At 43.4% G+C, this 25302-nt stretch overlaps 1 protein-coding gene across 3 annotated transcripts in view; it reads left to right on the forward strand.

The window, feature by feature from the left end:
* Positions 1-24445, forward strand: part of sorcs2 (sortilin related VPS10 domain containing receptor 2) — a 776963-nt gene extending 752518 nt beyond the window's left edge. Inside the window, exons 22-28 of one of the 3 annotated variants that reach the window (XR_004411679.1) lie at positions 3020-3132; positions 5567-5692; positions 7360-7459; positions 10174-10276; positions 19988-20145; positions 21388-23790; positions 23927-24445. Coding sequence is in view for 2 of the 3 variants with exons in the window: in XM_033019211.1 (XP_032875102.1) it covers positions 3020-3132; positions 5567-5692; positions 7360-7459; positions 10174-10276; positions 19988-20145; positions 21388-21452 (665 nt within the window). In the remaining variant the exon portion in view is untranslated. Of the gene's footprint in view, positions 1-3019; positions 3133-5566; positions 5693-7359; positions 7460-10173; positions 10277-19987; positions 20146-21387 lie in introns of all 3 variants that reach the window. The other 2 variants (XM_033019211.1, XM_033019222.1) reach the window with 2 other exon arrangements.
* The last annotated feature ends 857 nt before the right edge of the window (positions 24446-25302 follow it).

Here is a 25302-nt window from a genome sequence, read left to right on the forward strand (position 1 = left end):
ATTATAATGAACTACTCCTATTCCTTATGACCTTATAGGAAAATGGGGTTAGGAGGGAGAGATAGATCAGCCATGATTGAATGGCGGAATAGACTTGATGGGCCCAATGGCCTAATTCTACTTCTATTCCTTATGACCTTATGAACAGTTAACGTTTTGACAGAAACACTGTCAGACATTATAATTCCTATCTCTTTAAGGGCCTGTCCCACTTAGTTAACTGTTCATAAGGTCATAAGGAATAGAAGTAGAATTAGGCCATTGGGCCCATCAAGTCTATTCCGCCATTCAATCATGGCTGATCTATCTCTCCCTCCTAACCCCATTTTCCTATAAGGTCATAAGGAATAGGATTTTTTAGGTGACTGCCGGCGACTAGGGCTTTCAGCACACGGTCACCGGGGTGTCGCCTGTATGGTCGTGAGGAGTCTCCTCAGTTGCCCAAAGAGTCGTAGCGTTTTTCTGGTCGACGCTGGATTTTGAAATGTTCAAAACTTTTCGGCGACAGTCGGCGACCGTGGGCTTGTTGTAGCATGCTTTCTGTCAGATGCTGTCGTAGGCTGTCGCCAGGTGACATAGGTTGTCGCCGGTGCTGACTTCGGTGAATTCCATTGTCATAGTCGCCGGCAGTTGCCTAAAAAATAGCTTAAGTGGGACAGGCCCATTAGTCCAGTCGCCGGTTTTTAGGCGACCTGCTACGACTATGACAGTCGCCGGCAGTCGCCTAAAAAATCGCCCAGTGGGACATGCCCTTTACTGGATATCACACCAGAATGACCACGCACATTGTGGCCATCTTCACCTAGGCAGAATTGGGAATTCCAAAATGGGTTTTGTACCATTTTCCTCAGCCTGGTGTTATCCTGAAAACATTGTATTTACTTCACTTTTCCAGCTTCTAGAGATTTTTGCTTTTCAATTTTCGGGAGCTGGGAAGAAGAATGCTCCCACAATTGCCCATTTTACCCAAAAAGCTGTCCAATAGTACCCACCATACTCAAGGAATCCCATCCCAGGTACACAGCACCCACCCCCTGCGCCCAGAGAAATGCAGGGAGGGCAATAAGGGTCACTGGACCTCACAGGGTCGACTGGGCATATTCACTGGAATTTAGAAGGGAGAGAGGGGATCATATAGAAACATGGAAAATTCTTAAGTGATTGGACAGACCTAATGCAGGAAAAATGTTCCTGATGTTGAGGAAGTCCAGAACCAGGGTCACAGTTTAAGAATAAGAGTAGGCCATTTAGGACTGAGATGAGGAAAAAAAAAATTCACCCAGAGAGTTGTGAATCTGTGGAATTCTCTGCCACCGAAGGGAGAGGAGGTCAATTCACTAGATGTTTTCAAGAGCGAGTTAGATTTCGCTCTTAGGGCTAACGGAATCAAGGGATATGGGGAGAAAGCAGGAATGGGGCACTGATATTGGGTGATCAGCCATGATCATATTGAATGGTGGTACTGGCTCGAAGAGCCGAATGACGTACTCCTGCACCTATTTTCTATGTTTCTGCTGACTTCAAAAGAATGCATCCCATTTGTCCTACAATAATATTTAATACCGTTTCATATTATACATTCATAAATGGATTTCAATAAAATCATAAAGTCATAGCATGGGTACAGGCCTGTCGGACTAGTAGGCTGCCATTCGTATTAGTCCTACTCCCAGCATTTGGTCCACAGCCTTCAATGCCTGAGCAATTCAAATGCTCCTCTAGATGTTTTTAAATGCCATCAGTGCCACTGCTCACAACAATCTCTCGGGCACTGTCTTCCAGGTACTCACAATTCCCTGGCTGAATAAGGTTTCCTTCAGATCCCCTCTCAACCCCTCTTGCCCCATATCCTAGACCTATCTCCTCTAGTTTTATCTAAAGGGCCTGTACCACTTGGGGATTTTTTCAGCGACTGTCGGCATCATTGTCTGACGTATCAGGTCACCGAAAAAGTCGCGGAGTGATGCGGCGTGACGTGGCGTGATGACGTATTGACACCTGGTGTTTCCTCAAGTGTTGCAATTTTGTTTATGTCGCAGCTGGATTTTGAAATGTTCAAAATCTTTCGGTGACCCTGATACGTCAGTCAATGACGCCGGCAGTCGCCAAAAAAATCGCCAAGTGGGACAGGCCCTTAACCTTTATAAGGGAAAAAGATTCCTGCGGTCTCCGCTATCTACGCCCCTTATAATAAGGTCATAAGGTCATTAGGAATAGGAGTAGAATTAGGCCATTCGGCCGATCTAGTCTACTCCACCATTCAATCATGGCTGATCTATCTCTCCCTCCTAACCTCATTCTCCTGCCTTCTCCCCATAACCTCTGACACCCGTACTAATCAAGAACTTTATATACCCTAAATCTTATGCCCTCTTAACCCCCTCCAGTCCAGGGAAAACTGACTTTGTCTCTTTGGTCGCAACATAAAACTGAGATCCTCCATCTCTTCCATTGCCTCTTCAACGCCACCATGTTTTTCCTATAGTGTGTTGACCAGAACTGTACGCAGTACTCCAGCTGAGCTCTGACCAATGTTTTATGAAGCTCGAGCACATCTTCCCTGCTCTTGTATTCAATGCCCTGGGTAATGAAGGCGAGTGTACCATTTGCCATCTTAACCCCATTGTTCATTAGCCCTGCCACCTTCAAGAGCGGTTGTGAATGTGATTGACCATTGAATTCTCCAATTTTAGGTAACTTCCACAAACACCTCCCTTTCTCCCCCCCCCCCCAACCATTCTCCCCCACCCACCCTCACACCCCCTCCCCACTCTCTTTGCTTGAACCTCGGCTGACCTTTCCACACTGTACCACAAGACTAAACAGACCTTAGGTACACAAAAAAGCTGGAGAAACTCAGTGGGTGCAGCAGCATCTATTCGGCCTGAAACATTGCCTATTTCCTTCGCTCCATAGATGCTGCTGCACCCGCTGAGTTTCTCCAGCTTTTTTGTGTAACTTCGATTTTCCAGCATCTGCAGTTCCTTCTTAAACACTAAACAAACCTTGTCTTTTTCAGATCAGTTGGAAGTCCTACCCCTTGAATTTTCTCAGAACATTGATAGTTACAATCCTAATGTACCAGAGTGGAGAGAAGATATTGGACAGGTTATATCAAGGATTTTGGCAGAGGTATTGGAGTAAAACATACTTTCTCCTATATCGCATCGTTGCGAGCGACACTTATTGTGCGGTGCCCATTAAAGATCGCTAGAACCTTGCAGACATATGAAATGAGAAAGGAGAATACCATTTCTATAAATGGTCATTTTTGCTCAGGTTAAAAATATACCCAAGTGTGACAAAGGCTATATTATCTTCCAGAACCTTTACAGCACCTTTATTACTATTGAATCACAGAATGATCACAACACGGACAGAAGATGCTGAACTAATCATTTACATGTCAGTCCCATGCAATTCCAATCATGCTGGTCCTACTTCCCACTGCTTTGGAATTTCCAGCGCCTTTCCAATACTTATATCCAGCCCCTTTCGCAAACTAAATATCAGTATACTGTTTATAGACTTAAATATTAGTTAAGTAATTTATGCATAAGATAGACACAAAGAGCTGGAGTAACTCAGCCGGGACAGGCAGCATCTCTGGAGAGAAGGACTGGGTGACGTTTCGGATCGAGACCCTTCTATAGACGAGGGAGGGATAAGTGAAAGGAGAGATATAGACGGTGATGTAGAGAGATAAAGAACAATGAATGAAAGATATGCAAAAAAGTGACGATGATAAAGGAAACAGGCCATTGTTAGCTGATTGTTGGGTGAAAACGATAAAGGGGCTGTCCCACTTGGGCGACCTAATTGGCGAGTTTAGAAGAGTTTGAAAAAATTACATGTTGAAGACCTCCTTCGACTATGTAGAAGACCTCTTTCCACCTCCTTCAACTATTTTGAAGACCAGCTTTGATTAGCTACGACTAGCTACGATTAACTTCGGGAAATTTGGACACCGAATAGTGGAGAGTGAAGACGACCTCCTTCGACCTCCCTTCGACCTCCTTTCGACTATGATGAAGACTATCTACCTTCCACTACCCTCGATTACCTACAACTAACATGCCGACCTACTACGACTAAACCAACGAGTAAAAAAAGTATCAATTTTTTCCATGGCGACCTTTTTTTACTTATTGAAAAAAAACGCCGCAACCTAGCTGAGGCCTCGAGAACGCGGAGACCACTCACGAGCATGAAGGAGAGTTACGAAGACCTCCTACGACCTCGTGTCGACCATGCTACGTATGAATCGAAGGCAAACTCACCAGAACTCGTGGATTAGGTCGCCCAAGTGGGACAGGCCCTTAAGTTTGTGCAACTTGGGTGGGGGAGGGATAGAGAGCGAGGGAATGCCTTGGCTACCTGAAGTGAGAGAAATCAATATTCATACCACTGGGCTGAAAGCTCCCCAAGCAAAATATGAGATGCTGTTCCTCCAATTTGCGTTTAGCCTCACTCTGACAATGGAGAAGACCGAGGACAGAAAGATCTGTTTAGGAATGGGAAGGAGAATTAAAGTGTCCAGCAACCGGGAGTTCAGGTTGGTTCAGGCGGGCTGAGCGAAGGTGTTCAGTGACACGATCGCCCAGTCTACGTTTGGTCTCGCCGATGTATAAGAGTCCACATCTTGAACAATAGATACAGTAGATGTGGTGAAAGTGAACCCCTGCCTAACCTGAAAGGGCTGTCGGGGTCCCTGGACAGAGTCGAGGGAGGAGGTTTAGGGACTGGTGTTGCATCTTCTGCAGTTACCTAACTAGTCTGAAGAAGGGTCTCCACCCGAAACGTCACCCATTTCTTCTCTGCAGAGATGCTGCCTGTCCCGCTGAGTTACTCCAGCTTTTTGTGTCTATCTTCGGTTTAAACCAGCATCTGCAGTTCCTTCCTACACAAGTAATCATGAATGATTCGATCACATTTCACCATTCGCCAAAGAATATAACCTTTGCCCTGAAAATTACACTGACAATTTTGTCTGCTGCACAATACATATATTGATTATTTTATCATGCAAGAATGTAAAAATCTGGAATTAAGCTGTGCCTGCGTCTCTCATATCCATGTAGGTCACATTATCACGGATAGTTACAAGACAGGAGCTACCCAACCGTTACACATGTGCTGTCTATAAGACCAACTTGTCACTCTTTGGATATTTGGAATTTCCTTTGGGGTGCTTAAACTGAGATGATGTTTCATTCAACTTCATGAACATTGTTAGAATTTTGGCATAAACATTTTGGTCTTGACCCGAAACGTCGCCCATTCCTTCTCTCCAGAGATGCTACCTGTCCTGCTGAGTTACTCCAGCATATTGTGTCGATCTTCGGTTTAAGCCAGCATGCGCAGTTCCTTCCCACACCTAAGATTGTGGCATGGTGACCAATTTAAGTGGTGGCCATTTAGAACTATTTTTAATAGCCAGTTCGTTAATAGTTATTTCATCCTAGGCACAAAGGTATCTTGCACGCCATTCAATTATTTGAAAGGGAATAGAATAATGTCAGCGGGAAAAAGTTTAAAATATACTAATGTTGTCTTGTTGTTACAGACAACAAGCATCCCTGAGGAACTACTGCTGACAGTGGTAAGAATAGGCTTACCCACCACAGCAGAACTGTACCTGCTCCCGCCACCAGAGAAACCAAAGAGGAAACGGAACACAACCAATGAGAAGGTGCCTGATGTGAAGCTGTGTGGTTAATCTGGTCATGCAAATATGCGCGAAAACAGCCAATTCTATACCATTGATTTTATCGAGGATTTTGTCACATTTACATTTGGTTCATGAATTTAGAAGAGAGAATCTGTCCATAATATTTCAAAAATGGGTGGACGAGAGTAAAACCAACAAGAACATCAGAGAAGAAGAATTTCATGAACATTTGGGTAATTTCACAGCCGTGCAATCAGCACGTCCTTGAGAAGTGGGAGGAAGCCAGAGCACCTGTGGGAATCCACATGGTGGCAAGGAGAACGTGCAAACTCCACACACAGCACTGAAGGTCACGGTTGTTGGGTCCGCTGTGGGGCAGCAGCACTAACCGCTGCACTGCTGCCTTACAGCTCTGGAAACACCTTGTAGAGTCGAATGTAGCACCTTAATATTGTCTGTAATCAAAATCTCCCTTTAGATAAAAGCCAGGTACCAGGTCATGTTTACTGCAGCAGTTGATTATAAGGCATTGTCTTTAGTTGATTGTCAATGCTTCCATGTGCAAAACACATTTCATTTTTTTGTGAAAGTTTTTTCTTCATCAATTAAATGAATCAGAGAAGACATGTTCTTGTGGAGTACTAATGGATATTTAAGTAATTGACAATGTACTGCAGCCTCTGGTGCAGGGTTTCAAGGAGTTAAATGTTGTGTTAAAATTCACCACAAACACATGGGTCACTACCTCCTAGCGGTTCCTTTACCTTGAGATCCCTTATTAAATCTGGTTCATTAAATAACACTAAATCCAGAATTGCCCTCTCTCTGGTAGGCTCCAGTACGAGCTGCTCTAAGAATCCATCTTGGAGGCACTCTACAAACTCCCCTTCTTGGGGTCCAGTACCAACCTGATTTTCCCAGTTGAAATTTCCCATAACCACAGTGGCATTATCTTTGCAACATGCCAATTGTAACTCCTGCTGCAACTTGCACCCTATATCCAGGCTACTGTTTGGGGGCCTGTAGATAACTCCCATTAGTACCTACTTACCTTATTCCTTGGAGCTCAGGAGGATAAGGGGTGTTTTTTTCACACAAAAGGTGGTGGGTGTATGGAACAAGCTACCAGAGGAGGTAGTGGAGGCAGGGACTATCCCAACATTTAGGAAACAGTTAGACATAGATAGGACAGGTTTGGAAGGATACAGACCTAACGCAGGCAGGTGGGACTAGTGTAGCTGGGACATGTGGGCAAGTTGGGCTGAAGAGCCTGTTTTCACACTGTATCACTCTATGACTCTATTGGTAAATATTAGAGTAGGAAAGATAAAATATTTTAGTCCAATACTACTTCTTTTTATCGAGTCCACATACAAGATTAGAAGTTGTTCAGCCAGAGCGCGGTGGTGGAAAGATTGGTGGAAACAGGGATGCAACGTGAACGCTCTTTCCTTGACTCCAGTCCAATACTAAATATGCTTTCATAAATTTACTATGAACATCATATTAAATGGCTTATTTTACTCTTTGTATGTTTATTGCCACTAAATTACCCCTGCAATCTGAGTGAGAGTTGCTTTGATGTCTGATTAGAATTGTCGCTCCTGAGAATGATGTTAGTGACCTGCAGCTGTGCAATTATTCATTCAGTTAATGGTTTTATTATGCTTTTTTTTTTCTCTACACAGGGAATCGATTCTTTAATCGAAGCTCTGACGGAAAACCAAGTAAAAATCTCTCTAAAACCTGGAGTTGAAGTGACTGTCACATTGGCAGATTACAGAGCAGGTATGGTCACAACATCTGACCTTTCTGTCCTGGGCCTCATCCATTGCCAGAGTGAGGCCCAGCGCAAATTAGAGGAACAGCACTTCATATTTCGCTTGGGTAGTTTACACTCCAGCGGTATGAACATTGACTTCTCTAATTTGCTTTCTCCCTCTTTGCCCTCCCCTTTCCCAGTTCTCCAACAAGTCCTACCGTCTCCGCCTATTTCCTTTCTTCCCCCCCCCCCCTCCCCCCGACATCAGTCGAAAGAAGGGTCCCGACCCGAAACGTCGCCTATTCCTTCTCTCCATAGATGCTGCCTCACCCGCTGAGTTACTCCAGCATTTTATGTCTGCCATTAAAGCAAACTTGAAAGTTATTAAAATCAAGTTAGGTTCTAATGTACACATCCACACTTTCGACAACAAAGCTCCTACCAATGTAAGGTTTACAATTCCAGAATCTTGCAACACACTGGAAACGTTGAAGTCAAAAACCCACTCGTCTGACCTCAGCCCAAGATATAATTGCCTGAGCTCCTGAAACATGTTTTGAGAGAGAAATATCTCTGGAGGATCTGCTCTCCAGTCGTATTATTGATGAGCCAATTTCAGATGAATTTACATTCTGTTGCAAACTAATCACCCCAGGAAATTTAGAAAGTACCAAGGTGGGACATAAAGTAACTAGGCTTGAGTGAAGAGCTTAAATTGTGCCAGTGAGAGATGGAAAGGTAATGGTGTTCAGAGGGACCAGAATGTGCTTGTACAATAATCACTGAACATTTGCATGCAGCCAAAATGTGTAGGAAGGAACCGCAGATGCTGAGGGTGGACACAAACTGCTGAAGTAACTCAGCCGGTCAGGCAGCATCTCTGGATGGAAGGAATGGTTGACGTTTCGGGTCCGGTCTCGAGAAGGGTCTCGAGCCGAAATGTCATCCATTCCTTCTCTCTAGAGATGTTGCCTGCCTCGTTGAGTTACTCCAGCATGTTGTGTTTATTTACATGCAGATACAGCAAACAATTGGTAAGTAAGTGTAGAAAAGAACTGCAGATGCTGGTTTAAATCGAAGATAGACAAAAAATGCTGGAGTAACTCAGCGGGACAGGCAGCATCTCTGGAGAGAAGGAAATGGGTGACGTTTCGGGTCTTCAGACTGATGTCAGGGGAGTGGGCAGAACAGAGATAAAATGTGGTCGGAGACCGTAAGACTGGTTGGAGAACTGGGAAGGGGGAGGGGATGGAGAGAGAGGGAAAGCAAAGGCTACTTGAAGTTAGAGAAGTTAGGTATGTAAGTGTGTTGGCCTTTATTGCAAGACAAGAGTAAAATTGTCTTAATGCAACATTAATGGGCCTTAGAAAGCCATACTTTGAAACTATGTACAGATGTTTTTTCCCTATCGAAGGACTGATATCAAGCGAGAGTGTAACAAAAGTTCACCAGATTGATTCCTTTAAAGAGGATGAATGTCCTCTGTGAAGATATTGATTAGACTGTGCCCGTTTGATTATATCTTACGCTTCTAATGTTTTGTTAGGATCAAAGTAATGGGAAGATTCAAACCAAGGGTTACAAACTGAAAATTAGGGGTCAGCTGTGCAGAACTGAAATGAGAAGAAATGTCTTCAGTGAGGATAGTGAATGATTGGAAATCCATTCCCATGAGGGCTGTCGGGGCTATATTGCTGAATCAAGAGTCAAGAGTGTTTTATTGTCATGTCCCTGATAGATCAATGAAATTCATACTTGCAGCATCACAACATAATATGTAAACTTATTCACTGTAAACAATATCATACATGAGAAAAAAAAAGTTTAGCGTGTATATACACACACACACACACATATGTACACATGAAAAACAAACAATAATAGTGCAATAATAACACTCGTAGTTTATGAATGTACCCAAGATAGAATTTGTGAGGGTTTATTTGGATTAATGGAAGGGATATGGAGTTAGAAATAGTAATGTGATCAAAAGTCGATCGTGTAGAGCTGGTGTGAGGCACCAAATGACCTAAAGGCCTGCCCCACTTACGTGATTTTTTTCAGCGGCTTGCCGGGCACCCACCATATCCGCAGCAGGTCGCCGAAAATTTTCAAAATGTTGAAAATCCAGCGCCGACCAGAAAAAGGTACGACTCTTTGGGGCCACTACTCACGACCAAACAGGCGTCACCCCGCGACCTTTGTCTGGTCACTGCCAGATAGTCAACTTTTGGAAATTTTCGGCGACCCGCTGCGACTATGACGGGTGCCGGCAAGTGACCGAAAAAATCGCGTAAGTGGGACAGGCCCTTTTGCTCCTATTTCTGATGTTCCTATGTTTCTTGCACCAGATGTCTTGCTTGTAGCATTGGTGCAAATTCAGAGCCTGTTGTCATTCAGTGATCATAAGACATAGGAGAAGAATTAGACCATTCGGCCCATCGAATTGTATTGAGGCATTGAATTAATATATATATGATGTTGGTCTACAGGGGTGTAAATATTAAATACCAATTCCCATCCGTTCTTATCATATTTAATCTTTTATGAAATACATATCGATTTTTATTCAAAATTTTGAGTGGAGATATAGAACAATATTTTTTTAATTAAATTCATCTTTTTGTACATAGGGATAATCAGTTTTTTGGGGGAACATGCTCAAGGAGAGAAAGCCTTATGTCATAATTTGATATCAGACTATTAGTCTTCAATATTATGTCACATTTTGTTTCTTCAGTTACCCAGAAAAGCTTTGGAGGAAAAGGCGTGTGGGTTGTCGTGGTGATGTTCGTGATCTGCCTGATCGTCGTCGGAGCTTTCATCTTGCACAAGTTGAAAAGGTAAGTGCTTTGGCCAAAAGGATCCAACATTAAACAGTCTTGTACCTTGGTCAAGAAAGTCAAGTCAAGTCAATTTTATTTCTATAGCACATTTAAAAACATCTCTCGTTGACCAAAGTGCTTTACATCAGTGCAGGTGCTAACGTGTTACGTACAGTGGTACATAGATAATAATAATAATAATAATAAATTTTATTTAATGGGCGCCTTTCAGACATCTCAAGGACACCTTACATAGTAATCGGAATAAAAACATATAATCGGAATATAACAAGTAATAAAGACATCACAGAGACACAAATTAAAAACAGAATTCAATCCAAAAACAGAAAATCAAAAACAGCGTCCACTCTCTCTTCACGGCAGCCATCTTGGACACAGACCTACAGGACTACAGGACTACAATTAGACAAAAAAATCATCCCCCCACATTAATCTCACAATAAATACATACATACAGCGCTCGCTCAGAGGACCTCAAGAAACGCTTATGAGTAGAAATAAGTTTTAAGTCTAGACTTAAAGGAGTCGATGGGGGGGGGGGGGGGGGCAGTTCTGATGAAAAGAGGGATGCTGTTCCACAGTCTAGGTGCTACAACTGCAAAAGCGCGGTCACCCCTGAGCTTATACCTGGACCGCGGGATAGTCAGTAGCCCCAAGTCAGCCGACCTGAGGGACCTGTAGGTAGAATGGTGGGTTAGCAGATTGTGAATTTAGGTGGGGGTAAGTTGTATACATAAAGGAGGAGCTTGAAATTGATTCTGAACCGCACTGGGAGCCAGTGGAGAGAGGCCAGGATCGGGGTGATGTGGTCCCTTTTTCGGGTGCCTGTCAGAAGTGTCGCTGCGGCGTTTTGGACCAATTGCAGGCGGGACAGGGATGATTGGCTGATGCCAGTGTAGTTGCAGTAATCAAGGCGGGAGGAGATAAGAATGTAACGGCCTAACCCAGCCAAGGAAGTTTTCCCTGCTGGTGTCATACAAGATGTGTAGAATGAGATAAGTGGAAACCTGATGGAACATTACCTCCAACCTTTTCACTGATGGCCTTTACCCCTAATAGGAATCTGAGGGGTAACTTTTTTCACACAATTGGTGGTGGGTGTATAGAACAAGCTGCCATTGGAGGAAGTTGAGGCTGGGACTACAGCAAAAGTTTAATAAACAGTTAGACAGGTACATGGAGAGAACAGGTTTGGAGGGATATGGACCAAGTGCAGGCAGGTGGGATTAGTGTAGCTGGGACATGTTGGGCGGTGTGGGCAAATTGGTCCGAAGGGCCTGTTTCCACACTGTATCACTCTGTGACTCTATGACTGAGGAGTCCATGGTCTGTTTCATTGGGGAGTAAGTTTTAAAAGAGGTCTCATCCTCCACTGGCAGTGGTCTGCTGATGCAAAATGGTCACCAGCTTGTCCTGCAGGAAAGAACATAATGCATGAAGGATAGCCTTGTAGTTGATTTCAGAATGAGATATTCAATTTCGAAGTGTGCATCCATTCAATAAGTGATCAAGATTAAGAGATGGCAAAGAGGGGAGGGAGTTACAAGAAACCACAGATGCTGAAATCGTGAGCAAAACACAAATTGCCAGAGAAATTCAGTAGGTCAGGCAGCAACTGAGGAGGAAATGGATAAGTGACATTTCAGGTCAGGACCCTTCTTCAGAAGGATAGATGGAACTTCCGAATGTAGCAGGAGTAGATGAAGTGTATTATAGTGAACAGGATCATGTTTGAGTAGTTGGCAGCAGGGAGTGAAACTTTGAGCTAAGAGTGGACAGTAAGAAATCTTGCCTTGCTCAGTTCTTTCTCAGTTGCTCAGCAAAGCAAGAATTTCATTGTCCTATAACCATATAATAACCATATAACAATTACAGCACGGAAACAGGCCATCTCGACCCCTCTAGTCCGTGCCGAACACATAATCTCCCCTAGTCCCATATACCTGCGCTCAGACCATAACCCTCCATTCCTTTCCCATCCATAACTATCCAATTTATTTTTAAATGATAAAAACGAACCTGCTTCCACCACCTTCACTGGAAGCTCATTCCACACAGCTACCACTCTCTGAGTAAAGAAGTTCCCCCTCATGTTACCCCTAAACTTCAGTCCCTTAATTCTCAAGTCATGTCCCCTTGTTTGAATCTTCCCTACTCTCAGTGGGAAAAGCTTTTCCACGTCAACTCTGTCTATCCCTCTCATCATTTTAAAAACCTCTATCAAGTCCCCCCTTAACCTTCTGCGCTCCAAAGAATAAAGCCCTCATGTATACAGGGACACATGACAATAAACTCACTTGAACTTGAACTTGAACTCTTTAAACATTTTGCCACTATGCGGTCTTTACCTTGGGTGAATGATCTTCAGGCAAACGTTCATCAAAATCTCTTCATGCACCCCTATCCTCAGTTTCCAACCACTTGTCAGAAGAAGGGTCTCGACCCTGAAACGTCACCCATTCCTTCTCTCCAGAGACGCTGCCTGTCCTGCTGAGCTACTTTAGCTTTTTATGTCTATATACTTGGCTGAAGAATCTCCTGGTCAGCAGAGGAACAACGCTTCCTCTCCCTGCCAACTTTCTGGACAATGGCTCCAGTGTTGATTCTAGACAACAGGAGACCCTTTGTTTAGTTTTTAGTTTAGAGATACAGCGCGGAAACAGGCCCTTCGGGCCACCGGGTCCGCGCCGACCAGCGAACCCCGCACATTAACACTATCCTACACCCATTAGGGATAATTTTTACATTTTATACCAAGCCAATTAACCTACAAACCTGTACGTCTTTGGAGTGTGGGATGCAACCAAAGCTCTCGGAGAAACCCCACGCAGGTCACGGGGAGAACGTACAAACTCTGTACACACAGCACCCGTAGCCGGGATGGAACCCGGGTCTCCGGCGCTGCATTCGCTGTAAGGCAGCAACTCTACCGCTGCGCCACCGTGACCGTGCAACATTTGCACGTTCATTTTTCTCTGAATGAAAATGAACGTGACCTGCTGCTTAATTCCAACAGTTTTATTTTTTATTTTTCAGAAGTTGAGCACATGCAGTTTTTTGCTTTTTCCTTTTTTTGACTGCTAATATAATTTTCAGAAGAATGTTAAAATTTTATGAACAAGTAACAACAACGGCCTCTTCAACAAACCATTCTCCGACCAACATTTAATCCATTGTAGACAAGGAGAGAGCAATTCTGTTGTTAGAAACTGGATTTCTACAGGCTTAACATACCACACTGCAAGGCAAATTTAATTAGTTCAACAAATTATTACCATACATCCCTGATATTGAAAAGCCAATTTGAGATTTCTCCAATCAAATTTCAGTATTTATAAAGCAAATGCTAAAAATACAGGGATAAACTGTCCTCCGCAAGTGTTTTGCCTTTTGAATCACCAACAACTTGGCAAATCTCCGCTAAGCTTTCTATCTAAGTACATAGATACATAGAAAATAGGAAGTATCGGCATGCTCATTGAATTGTAGCACTGGTTGCACTGAGAGATGGGAGCACTTAGTTTGATTTATGCCCTGGAACTTGTGATTGCCAAGGTCACTCTTTCCTCCTGGACACTATAATAGAGTAACTTAAGTGTTTGTTCCTTACCACATTGAACTGTGCTGTTTCGAAAGCTATGAGGGCTTCATTCTGACCCCAGTAACTGTCTCTAAAAAATCAATAGCTGATTGATAGTGATCCATGTAAGTAATTGAATGCGGCACATCGTTAGAGAAAACGACACGTGTACACTACACATTTATGTACTTTTAATCATGATCGGCGGTCACTCGAAATGAGTACGACTGTCCTCTCCACTCCATAGGACCGACTACTTGTGGGTCTGCAGGTGTCTGTAGAGGCCGATCCGTGATCTCATATACATCTCAAATTACTTGGCAGTTTATAAAGTATTTTTGAAGGGGAAGAGAGAGGATGGTTATACTATTAGAGGTGTCAATAATTTTTTTTTGAATTTTTTTATGAAATGTTAAATGCTAAATATTTAGGTGAATCCAACTATAGACAATAGGTGCAGGAGTAGGCCATTCGGCCCTTCGAGCCAGCACCGCCATTCAATGTGATCATGGTTGATCATCCCCAAACAGTACCCCGTTCCTGCCTTCTCCCCATATCCCCTGACTCCGCTATTTTTAAGAGCCCTATCTAGCTCTCTCTTGAAAGTATTCCAGAGAACCTGCCTCCACCGCCCTCTGAGGCAGAGAATTCCACAGACTCACCACTCTCTGTGAGAAAAAGTGTTTCCTCAGCTCTGTTCTAAATGGCCTACTCCTTATTCTCAAAGTGTGGCCCTTGGTTCTGGACTCCCCCAACATCGGGAACATGTCAGATTCAGATTCAGATTCAGATTCAATTTTAATTGTCATTGTCAGTGTACAGTACAGAGACAACGAAATGCATTTAGCATCTTTCCAACCTCTAGTGTGTCCAAGCCCTTAACAATCTTATATGTTTCAATGGGATGTCCTCTCTTCCTTCTAAACTCCAGAGTATACAAGCCCAGCTGCTCTATTCTCTCAGCATATGACAGTCCCGCCATCCCGGGAATTAACCTTGTAAACCTACGCTGCACTCCCTCAATAACAAGAATGTCCTTCCTCAAATTAGGGATGTCCTTCCTCAACCTAGGACATTATTTCTTAAGTTCAGGACTAATCCTGCTGCATTGGCCAACATTCTTCACTAAACTGACAGTCCAAAAGCACATGTTAATCCTTTGTCACATTTGCTTTCAATTACATTTTGGTGTGTACAACATCCATTTGATATTACCTATGAATGTATCATAATCACATTTTAAAGCTAATATTGACAGTATTTGGGATTTTATGGAACATCGTAGAAAAGCATGTAAATTCATGTTTATTCTTCAACTATGTGCATGGTGCATATTCACATACAAACCCCATTCCATTGTGTGGTAGGTGAGATGTATTTTAAACTGGAGTTTCAGCCAGTTTCACTGTTTTTATTCAGCAAAATTCTCCCAAAATTGGCAAAGTCAACCCAAAGGATCATAGAATTTCAAGTCCAAATTACATGCAGTGCAAATCCATCTTCTGCAACCTTTCCCATGTGTTTCCAAAGTATAGTTAACCCTCATTATAACAGACCATAGAGTGGGGGACTGGTGACTGTAATTGCCGATTAAGGTCACTCATTCATCCCGCACTATAATGAAATAACATAAGGGTTTGTTCCTTACCACATTGAACTGTATGGGATTCCACAGCCATGAGGGCTCAGTGAGTATTTGGTTAAGGTTTATAAAATTACAAGAGGCATGGATAGATAGGGTAGATAGTGAAAAATCTTTTGTTGAAGATAGAAACAAAATGCTGGAGTAACTCAGCGGGACAGGTGGCACCAGCCCTTTCTTCAGACCCGAAATATCACTCATTCCTTCTATCCAGAGATGCCGCCTGGCCTGCCGAGATACTCCAGCATTTTGTGTCTATCTTTGAACATCGATACTGTATGTGACGCTTCAGGTCAAAACTCTTCTTCAGACTCTCCGTATGGAACTGAGCCTAGAATACAGGTATTTCAGTATTCAGTATTGCAGTATTTACTTTTAATGTCATTTTAACTGAGTACTTACATACACAGATGAAACGAAAAAATTGTTTCTCAATCAGTTCCCGTCAGTGCAGTTAATAAAAACAGAATAAATACATATAGCTTAAAAATTAAAATTACCATATCTAAAATAGGCCTAAAAATTGAAATAAAAACAGACTTTCAGACTGAACAGTGGCTTTGCTTTGACAGGTGCCTAGCTGTCAAAGTATGGGCGAGGTTAGATGTGTAGGTATATGATATATGGGGAGGGGACACAGTCCGTTAACCAGTGAGTTGAGACGAGGAATGGTGGAGTCACTGGTCGCGGCCCGCAGGTGGCTGGAGTGCAGGCGAGAGCCAGCGGCGGCAGGCATGGCCTGGCCATGGCAGAGGAAGCTGTTGTGGCCGGCGGAGGCAGCAGTAGCTCCGGTCTGCAGGGAGGCAGCCCAGCCTAGCAACAGTTGGGAGGGCGGTGTGTGCCGGGGGGGTGTTAGCAGCCTGGCCTGGTGATGAATGTCGGTAGGCCCAGACTTGTAGTTGCCAGGGATGGCATTGTGTGCCGGAGGTGGTGTTAGTAGCCTGGCCTGGTGATGAAGGTTGGTAGACCCAGCCTTGTAGTTGCCAGGGTGGTGCTATGGGCCAGGGGTGGTGATAGCAGCTTGGCCTGGTGATGAAGGTGCGTAGGCCTAGCCTTGTAGTTGCCAGGGTGGTGCTTTGGGCCGGGGGTGGCATCGGTAGCCCGGCCCGGACACAGGTGAGGAGGCAATGCAGGTGGGAAATGGCATCGACAGCCCTGCCTGGCAGTGAAGGTCGGTAGGTCCGTCCACTCTAACCAAAATCTGTTATAAAGAGGTCTGTAATATCAAAGGTTTACTGTATTAAACATAGAACATAGAACACCACAGGACAGGCCCTTTTACCCACAATGTTTGTGCCTAACATGATACAAAGATAAACATATCTCCTCTGTCTGAATGCAATACATATCCCTCCATTCCTTGCATATTCCCGTGCTTATCTAATAGCCCCTAAAACGCCAGGCACATACCACTTACTGTGTGAAAAAAACTTGCTCTGCATGTCTCTTTTAAACTTTCCTCTCTGCCTTCCACCCTGAGAAAAAAGTTCTGACTGTCTTCCCTTTCTATATTTAACATTGTTAACAAAAAAAAGCACTGCACGCACATGTAAATATTTGTGCAGACCACACTTCCTGTTCCACCTGGCTAGGAAAGATGCCCCACTGAGGTACAATTCCAACTTCCTCCTGCACACAATTCCAGTATTTCTGATGCCAGGGAATTGCTGGCAGAGTTATTGGCAAGCTTCGTGAATCGGAAGAGGTTTTGTTCGACTCACTTGGCAGTCAGGCTGCTGATGGAGACTGGGCTTCGTGTGACCCAAACACAACGCGCTGGTTAAAAAAAAAATCACAAGACAAACTACAGAAACTGGAAATCTGAAATAATAATTGAAAACGCTGGAGACACTCAGATGAGCGGGCAACACTGTTGGAGAGAGGAACGAAGGTCGCATGACAAATACTGGCCTTCTGTTGGAATGAAAAAGTGGGAACACAGTATGAAATTACAGAGAGGGGGCAGAGTGGGGAAGGGAGGGTAGAGACCAAGAATGTACAGGCAACATTAATACCATTGGAGCTGTCTAACAGAGGGTATAGTGGTGGTTTTTTACAACCTTCTCAAAATCCAATTTCGACAGCCACTAATTTATCGGGTATGATTAGAAAAGTAGTCTCACGCACTCCACAAGCTCCGGCGATAGTAAAAATAAGTCTTCCAGTCTTGATTAATTGGTTTTTATTGTAGTAATACAAAACAATGATATAGTCCATCACATTCCGTTCTTAATCATCGTTCCATTCATGTCATATAAATCATAAAAACTTCTTCCTGTGGAAGGACATCGCCTGACAACATATATATGTCCCGATCATGCTCGTGGTCATGGTAGCAAAACTGTTTCTATCCATGCCCGACATCAAACTGAAACTAATCATCTGAGTGTCTCCGCCAGACTCCTCTAGCCAAAAACACGCCCTAGACTACGTATAAAATCCCACCCACATTAACACAGGCAGATAATAATTAAAGGTAACTAGACATGACTATAATAAACTTACTTAAGCTTAATGGCTCCAACAGAGGGTGATGAATAATTGTTAATCACAGTTGACCTAGCTGGAGAATTGCAGATAGAGGGAGATGAATTAGGGCAATAAACAGAAGTGCTCCTATACTCAACTCCTCTTGTTATGAAGGCCAACATGCCATTCGCTTTCTTCATTGCCTGCTGTACCTGCATGCTTACTTTTATTGACGGATGAAGAAGGACCCCCAGATCCCGTTGTACTTCCCCTTTTCCCAACTTGACACCATTCAGATAATAATCTGCCTTCCTGTTTTTGCCACCAAAATGGATAACCTCACATTTATCCACATTAAACTGCATCTGCCATGCCTCTGCCCACTCACCCAACCTATCCAAGTCACCCTGCATCCTCATAGCATCCTCCTCACAGTTCACACCGCCACCCAGCTTTGTATCATCTGCAAATTTGTTCATGTTACTTGGAATCCCTTCATCTAAATCATTAATGTATATTCAGTCTGAAGAAGGGTCTCGACCCGAAACATCACCTATTCCTTCGCTCCATAGATGCTGCCTCACCCGCTGAGTTTCTCCAGCATTTTTGTCTACCTTCAATTTTCCATCATCTGCAGTTCCTTCTTAAACAATGTATATTCTATATAATGTTAGTATGTTTGAAGAATGATGTAGCACATGTAGAATAACACTGAACTCACTTTGATTCCATAATTCTTACAGCTAATGGGGTGAAACTACGTTGCCTTTATTTTCCTAGCTCCTACAGAGTGATTGCACTGTGACAATTTACATGCATCAATTAAAAACCATCCATGTATTAAAAACTAGCAGGTCTGGTATCTCAACAGACAAAGTAAATATTTTAACGAATGGCTGCATGTTTACGATTATAATCATTTAACATTACCTAAACGGCATTGAACCTGACTTTCCTGCCTCATCTGAAGGAATGGTAAAATAATAGACCCTGTACCTCACAATTACAACCTGGGCTCCCAATGGTTGAGGCTCCCCTCTGTGATCATGGGGTTGAAATATTAACCCTTTAAAACAAAATGAAATAAATGCCATGGAGGTTTAATGTAGAAACATAGACAATGGGTGCAGGTCTAGGCCATTCAGCCCTTCGAGCCAGCACCGCCATTCAATATGATCATGGCTGATCATCCAGACTCAGTACCCCGTTCCTACCTTATCACTATATCCCCTGACTCCGCTATCTTTAAGAACTCTATCTAACACTCTCTTGAAAGCATCTTGAGAATCGGCCTCCACCACCCTCTGAGGCAGAGAATTCCCCAGACTCACAACTCTCTGTGTGAAAAAGTGTTTCCTCGTCTCCGTTCAAAATGGCCTACCCCTTATTCTTAAACTGTGGCCCTTGGTTCTGGACTCCCCCAACATCGGGAACATGTTTCCTGCCTCTAGCGTGTCCAAACCCTCAATAATCTTGTATGTTTCAATAAGATCGCCTCTCATCCTAAACTCCAGAGTATACAAGCCCAGCCGCTCCATTCTCTCAGCATATGACAGTCCCACCATCCCAGGAATTAACCTTGTAAACCTGCGCTGCACTCCCTCAATAGCAAGAATGTCCTTCCTTAAATTAGGGGACCAAAACTGTGCACAATACTCCAGGTGTGGTCTCACTAGGGCCCTATACAACTGCAGAAGGACCTCTTTGCTCCTATACGTAAATCCTCTTGTTATAAAGGCCAACATGCCATTCACTTTCTTCACTGCCTGTTGTACCTGCATGCTTACGTTCATTGACTGATGAACAAGGACCCCCAGATCGTAGCTGATCATCCAGAATCAGTACCCGTTCCTGCTTTTTCCCCATATCTCTTGATTCCGTTCGGCCCAAGGGCTATATCTTAACTCTCTCTTGAAAACATCCGGTGAACTGGCCTCCGCTGCCTTTTGTGGCAAAGAATTCCACAGATTGGCAACACTCTGGGTGAAAACTCTCTGACAGTCGCTTTGTGTTGCAGGAAGATACCTGGGCGGAATGTTTATGCTCAGATGCATAATGAAAAAGAGCAGGAAATGACTAGTCCTGTCAACCACAGTGAAGACACACAGAACATCATTCAAGGGGAAGAATACATCGATGACGATTTGGATTCACAGACGCTAGGTAACGGAGGAGGTACCCCTGTTCCTTTTTTAGTTTTTCTCTAGTTAACAATAGCCCAGCATTTCCCTTTGTAAAAGTGACAATGCTGTTACATCGGGTCGAGACCCTCTCCTAATTCCCTATTTACCAGTGCCCTCCCCTAATTGTCCATTTGCTGTTGCTCTTCACTAATTCCCCACAGCCGTGCCTGTTATTGCCCTGTGCTGTTAGATGTTCTATATCCTATGTGCCGCTACAATGGATCAAATTGAAAGATAACTGAAGATAGGCACAAATTGCTGGAGTAACTCAGTGGGACAGGCGAAAGATCTCAGGAGAAAAGAAATAGATGACATTTCAGGTCAAAACCCGTCATCAGGCGGGTTAAGAAAAATTGCTTGCTCTGACAAGCACCTATTTTACAAATTGCTATTTCGAGATGATCCTAGAATAGAAGTTTTATTGCGGCCGTCGTGCCGGAGCAGTGTCAGGCCCGTCAGCCGCGTCACAATTGAAAATGGTGCTGGGCCCGGCAATCCTCCCCCAACTGTGCAGGCGCGGCTGATGGAATGCGATCGCCATTTTCATCTAATACTTCCGTGTGCATTTGACTGGTTTCACGATGGGGACCTAATGGGTCCAACGGGTCCACGGGCTGTCTCGTGCCCGCTAAAGTGTACCAGCCAGCTATTTGGGTATCAAGTGATGGGATGTACAAAGAATCCTGAAAAATAAACAGCTTAAAGAATACTCGCAAATTAGGCATTTTATATGTGCATTCTGAATTGCATTCTTTAAATTTGTTTAAATTCTCAAACTGGAAATTCAACTCAATGGCATTGTGTGTAAGAAGGAACTGCAGATGCAGTCTACATTTGTGGATCTGAGACCCACTCAAAGCACCTCATTTTCCAGTCATTGGCTTCTGCCAAGGTTTGGAGTTTAGTTTAGTTTAGAGATACAGCGTGGACACGGGAACTTCAGCCCACTGATTCCGCACCGGCAGCGACCCCCGCTCACTACCCTAGGGACAATTTACAACCAAAACCAATCCTGTGTAACCAGAGCACCTGGGGTAAACCCACGCGGTCACCGGAAGAACGTACAAACTCCATACAGACAAGCACCCATAGTCAGGACCTAACCTGATTCTCTGGCGCTGTGAGGCAACAACTCTGCCGCTGTGCTGCCCAGAGTCTTGGAACAATTTCAGACAGCAGAATTTGGAAATGTCCAATTTATGATTGGAACTAATCAACCATTTTATTTCGACAGGTGGTCACCCTGCTGTGGTTCTCAGCATAAACTCCCGGGAAACGCACAATTATTTGAGTAGCTGATGTTCGCTCTGGGTGATGCGTGAAGACTCGCCTCCATTTTGTTTTGTTGTTCCTGGGGACGGGTGAAGTGATGAAGTGAAACGAACTCCAGTGTGGCGGTGGGACAGTGGGCAATCTAGCCTCCTAGAATTACAAAGTCTTCAATTAAGCGTCAGTGTGTTAAAGGCACCCGAAGAGAGAGAGTGGATTCACAATCAGACCCCTGAAGCTCTCTGTGCCATACCAAGCCCTGCATCCTCCTATGATTGAGCTCTGCCAGGAAGGAGAGCAAGCAGCCTTCAATAAGTTGTTGCGTGAACCTCTCTACCTTTCCTCTTCTTGCGTCTCATCTAAGAAAACTTTCGCGTTGCAAAACATTTGCCCATTCCTCTACGGACAGTCCACATTATTTCCATTCCATTCTGATTTTTTTTTAACATATCTGCTTTTATATATAAAAAATTAAGTAAGACGTTGATCCCTGCTTAGGTTGTCAGGCAATCTACTTTGATCAAACGTGCAAGAGTAAATGTTTATCTTCACTTTCTTTTCCAGCACCCATCAATTAACAAGATGAGAATTATTCACGTCCTTCAATGGACCTGCGATCCAACCTGTCAGATGAGACGTTCTGCACAATTATATATAAAAGGCCTATAGTTTTCCAACTCATTCTTATTCTCTGTTAACCTTTCATGGATTTTTATTACTTCAATTGACAAACATGTTTTTTGACGACCCCCCCCCCCCCTTGAAATCTATAGTAACCCTTTTGCGTTGAAATCTGACGACTTCTACGATCTGCTACCCTGGAGTACCTGTTGTTGGCTGCTTGGGGTGATCACTGGATATGGCATGGCTAAGATGAAAGAGCAGGGGTCTGGGGCAATTTGGACGGCTCTTTTCAAGAAAATCGCCCAGTGCTGAAAAACGATTCCGTATAATCACGCTCTTCGAAAAATTGCAAACCTTTGCCGACCACCTTTTCAAACACCTTTGTTAGATTCACCGTTCATAGCCGAGAAAAATAGTAGAAATCCTGAATTGCCAGGCAGTTTTAAGAAATGAAAAATGAAGGTCTGAAGAGAAGGTATTAACCTTTCGGTGACGGGGGGGGGGGGGGGGGGGGGGGGGGGGTAGCCACGTGGTGATCTGATTAACGTAATTAAAATGCAAATAGGGTTGAATAGGACAGATGCGGATAAATTACTTGCAAACTACTTGGTGGGGGTCATCCGGAATAAGGTGACAATGTTGAAATTACAGCTGGGATATTTAGAAGTAAAAACAGAGTCAGTTTTCACCAAAATAGCAGTCAATATGAGGGATGTAACTCCCGTGAGACATTTGGAAGTTTCCAACAGTGACTGATATTATAAAGATATTATGTGAACTGGAGCAAGCGTAGAAAATGGTCTTGAGGTTCACATCAGCGCTGAATGACAGAACGGGTGTAAGGGGCTTATGGCTTCCTCTACTCTCTATATTTTCTACGCTGCGATGTGAAGCATCGGTTAACATTTTATAGGTCCTCCTCTGATATTAGCTATGTTAACAATTTTTATCATGCTCTTCAGATGAAGTCTCCCCCATCAAATGCAGCTGTTTTTCAAGTATGCAGTGTCATGTGTACTGTTGCTAAAAGCGATGGTATTACAATGAGTGAAGTTTGAAGGAGTCCCAGAGGGGAATGTCACATTATTTTAACATTCAAGGCTGAATATATATCCATATTTGAACATTACAGGTGTAACCAAAAGGCACATTTCACCTTTTAAGAGTGCAGCCATTAATATCACTGCCTTGTTCAGTGTGTTTAATGCCACAAGAATTGACTGTTATCTACTCGAAAAGAATCTGAAGAGGAGCTTGTTTTATTTAACATTGCCATAGGAATTGACTGTTATCTACACAAAACGAGTCTGAAGCAATGCTTGATGATTTAACTTTATAATCTAATTACATTGCTTGTCCATTAATGATTGATTCGGGGCATACATGAGTTTCAGGGCTGAGAAGACTGGCAATATGAGACAAGCCATCCAATGCTCTTCAATCATTCCTCTAGTTGGCGTCTCTTTGTCTCCTGTTCATTCTTCCTCGCTTTCCCATTTAAGACATTAGCTGAAGAAAGGGAAAACTATTTACTTCTGTTTCTAGATATTTTGTTGCATTTGGAGTTCTCTGCCTATAATAACCACATGGTTCAATTGCCTATAAAATGCTAGGATTATTATTCCTAAATATCCTTGTATTAATATACCTAAATATTAATAATATTCCTAAATATTATTTCTAAAAATGTCATTGCTAAACATCCAGCCCACAAAGGGCCGACCAAGCTGCCTGCTTTGAATCAGTATGGACTAAAGCTGTTGAAAAATGAGGCTGAGTTGGACAACAAATTGACAGAAGTCACAAATGAGCCAGAGAGCTCCTGGAGCAAGAGAAATATTCATTGCAGCGAGAGGTTGAGCTGAAGAACCGTATGTTAGATAGGTACTTGTTCCTAAATCACTCTTCCTCTCTTGGACTTTCTATGCTGCTGTCCTGCCACTATTAATCTAGCCTCATTGAAGATCCCACTTAAACTAGTGTTCCTCAGTGATGCTGTGTGTGACAACTATTTGTAGGTGAGATTAAATAAAGTGCTGAGGGATGATTTAGAGTGTAAACACCGGCGAAAGTACTGGAGTGAACAGCCTGTATCACTGCTGTCGAACTGATATCGGTCAGAATGGCATCAGAACCAGTAAATCACATGTGATGGCACGTAGCTCGGAGGCCAGTCTTGCTAAAGCCTGGCTGCTTGCAGTAAGTAGAATAATATACTTGGGGAAAAAATTACAAACATCCTCAAACCAGAGTGTCTGCTGACTGGTTCCCTTTATCATCGTGACATTTTTGCATATTTTTTATTTGTTGTTCTTTATCTCTCCACATCATCGTCTACATCTCTTGTCTCCCTTATCGCTAACCAGTCTGAAGAAGGGTCTCGACCCGAAACGTCACCCATTCCTTCTCTCCAGAGATGCTGCCTGTCCCACTGAGTTACTCCAGCTCTTTGACAATAGACAATAGACAATAGGTGCAGGAGTAGGCCATTCGGTCCTTCGAGCCAGCACCGCCATTCAATGTGATCATGGCTGATCATCCCCAATCGCAACACTGTTCCTGCTTTCTCCCTATATCCCCTGACTCCGCTATCTTTAAGTTTTATACATGTCTTGCACGCCATGCTCAACTGAGGTTTCACTTAGTCTTAGACTACTGTGTTCTCCTCAATTTCGTTTGCTATTCTAAGAAGGCTATTGGCTTGCTGCCCCACCTTCAGTTAGAAGAGTTCCTATTCACAAAAGAAGGGCTTTTCTCACTGTAACATTAGTGGGACGGACTAGCCAAAAGCACAACATTTCAACTGATGCCAATCTGATATGCAGATTGAAATCTTGGAAATGTTTAGCGGGTCAGGCAGCATCCGTGAAGTGAAACACTGAAGTAATGTTTTATGTGCCAAAACCAAGCTGCTGTGGAACTGAGCGGGTCAGGCAGTGAGGTCTTGATGCTGAATGACCCGCTGTGGTCCTCCAACAGTTTGGGGGGTTTTTTGCTCCACATTCCAGCATCTGCAGTCTCTTGTGTCTCCACTGTTTGTGATTTGCCACACATCCTATTATCTGCTTCAGCTCGTTCCATATACCTACCACTCTTTGTGTAAAAAAGTTGTCCCTCATGTTCCAATTAAACCTTTCCCCTCTCACCTTAAACCTCTCGTTCTTGATTCCCCTACTCTGGGTAAAATACTTTGCATTTACCCAATCTTTACCTCTCCTGATGTTATACACCTCTATAAGACTTCCATTTGTTCCTT

The sequence above is a fragment of the Amblyraja radiata genome, chromosome 1 (genome assembly GCF_010909765.2).
Source record: "Amblyraja radiata isolate CabotCenter1 chromosome 1, sAmbRad1.1.pri, whole genome shotgun sequence".
NCBI classification, from domain to species: Eukaryota; Metazoa; Chordata; class Chondrichthyes; order Rajiformes; family Rajidae; genus Amblyraja; species Amblyraja radiata.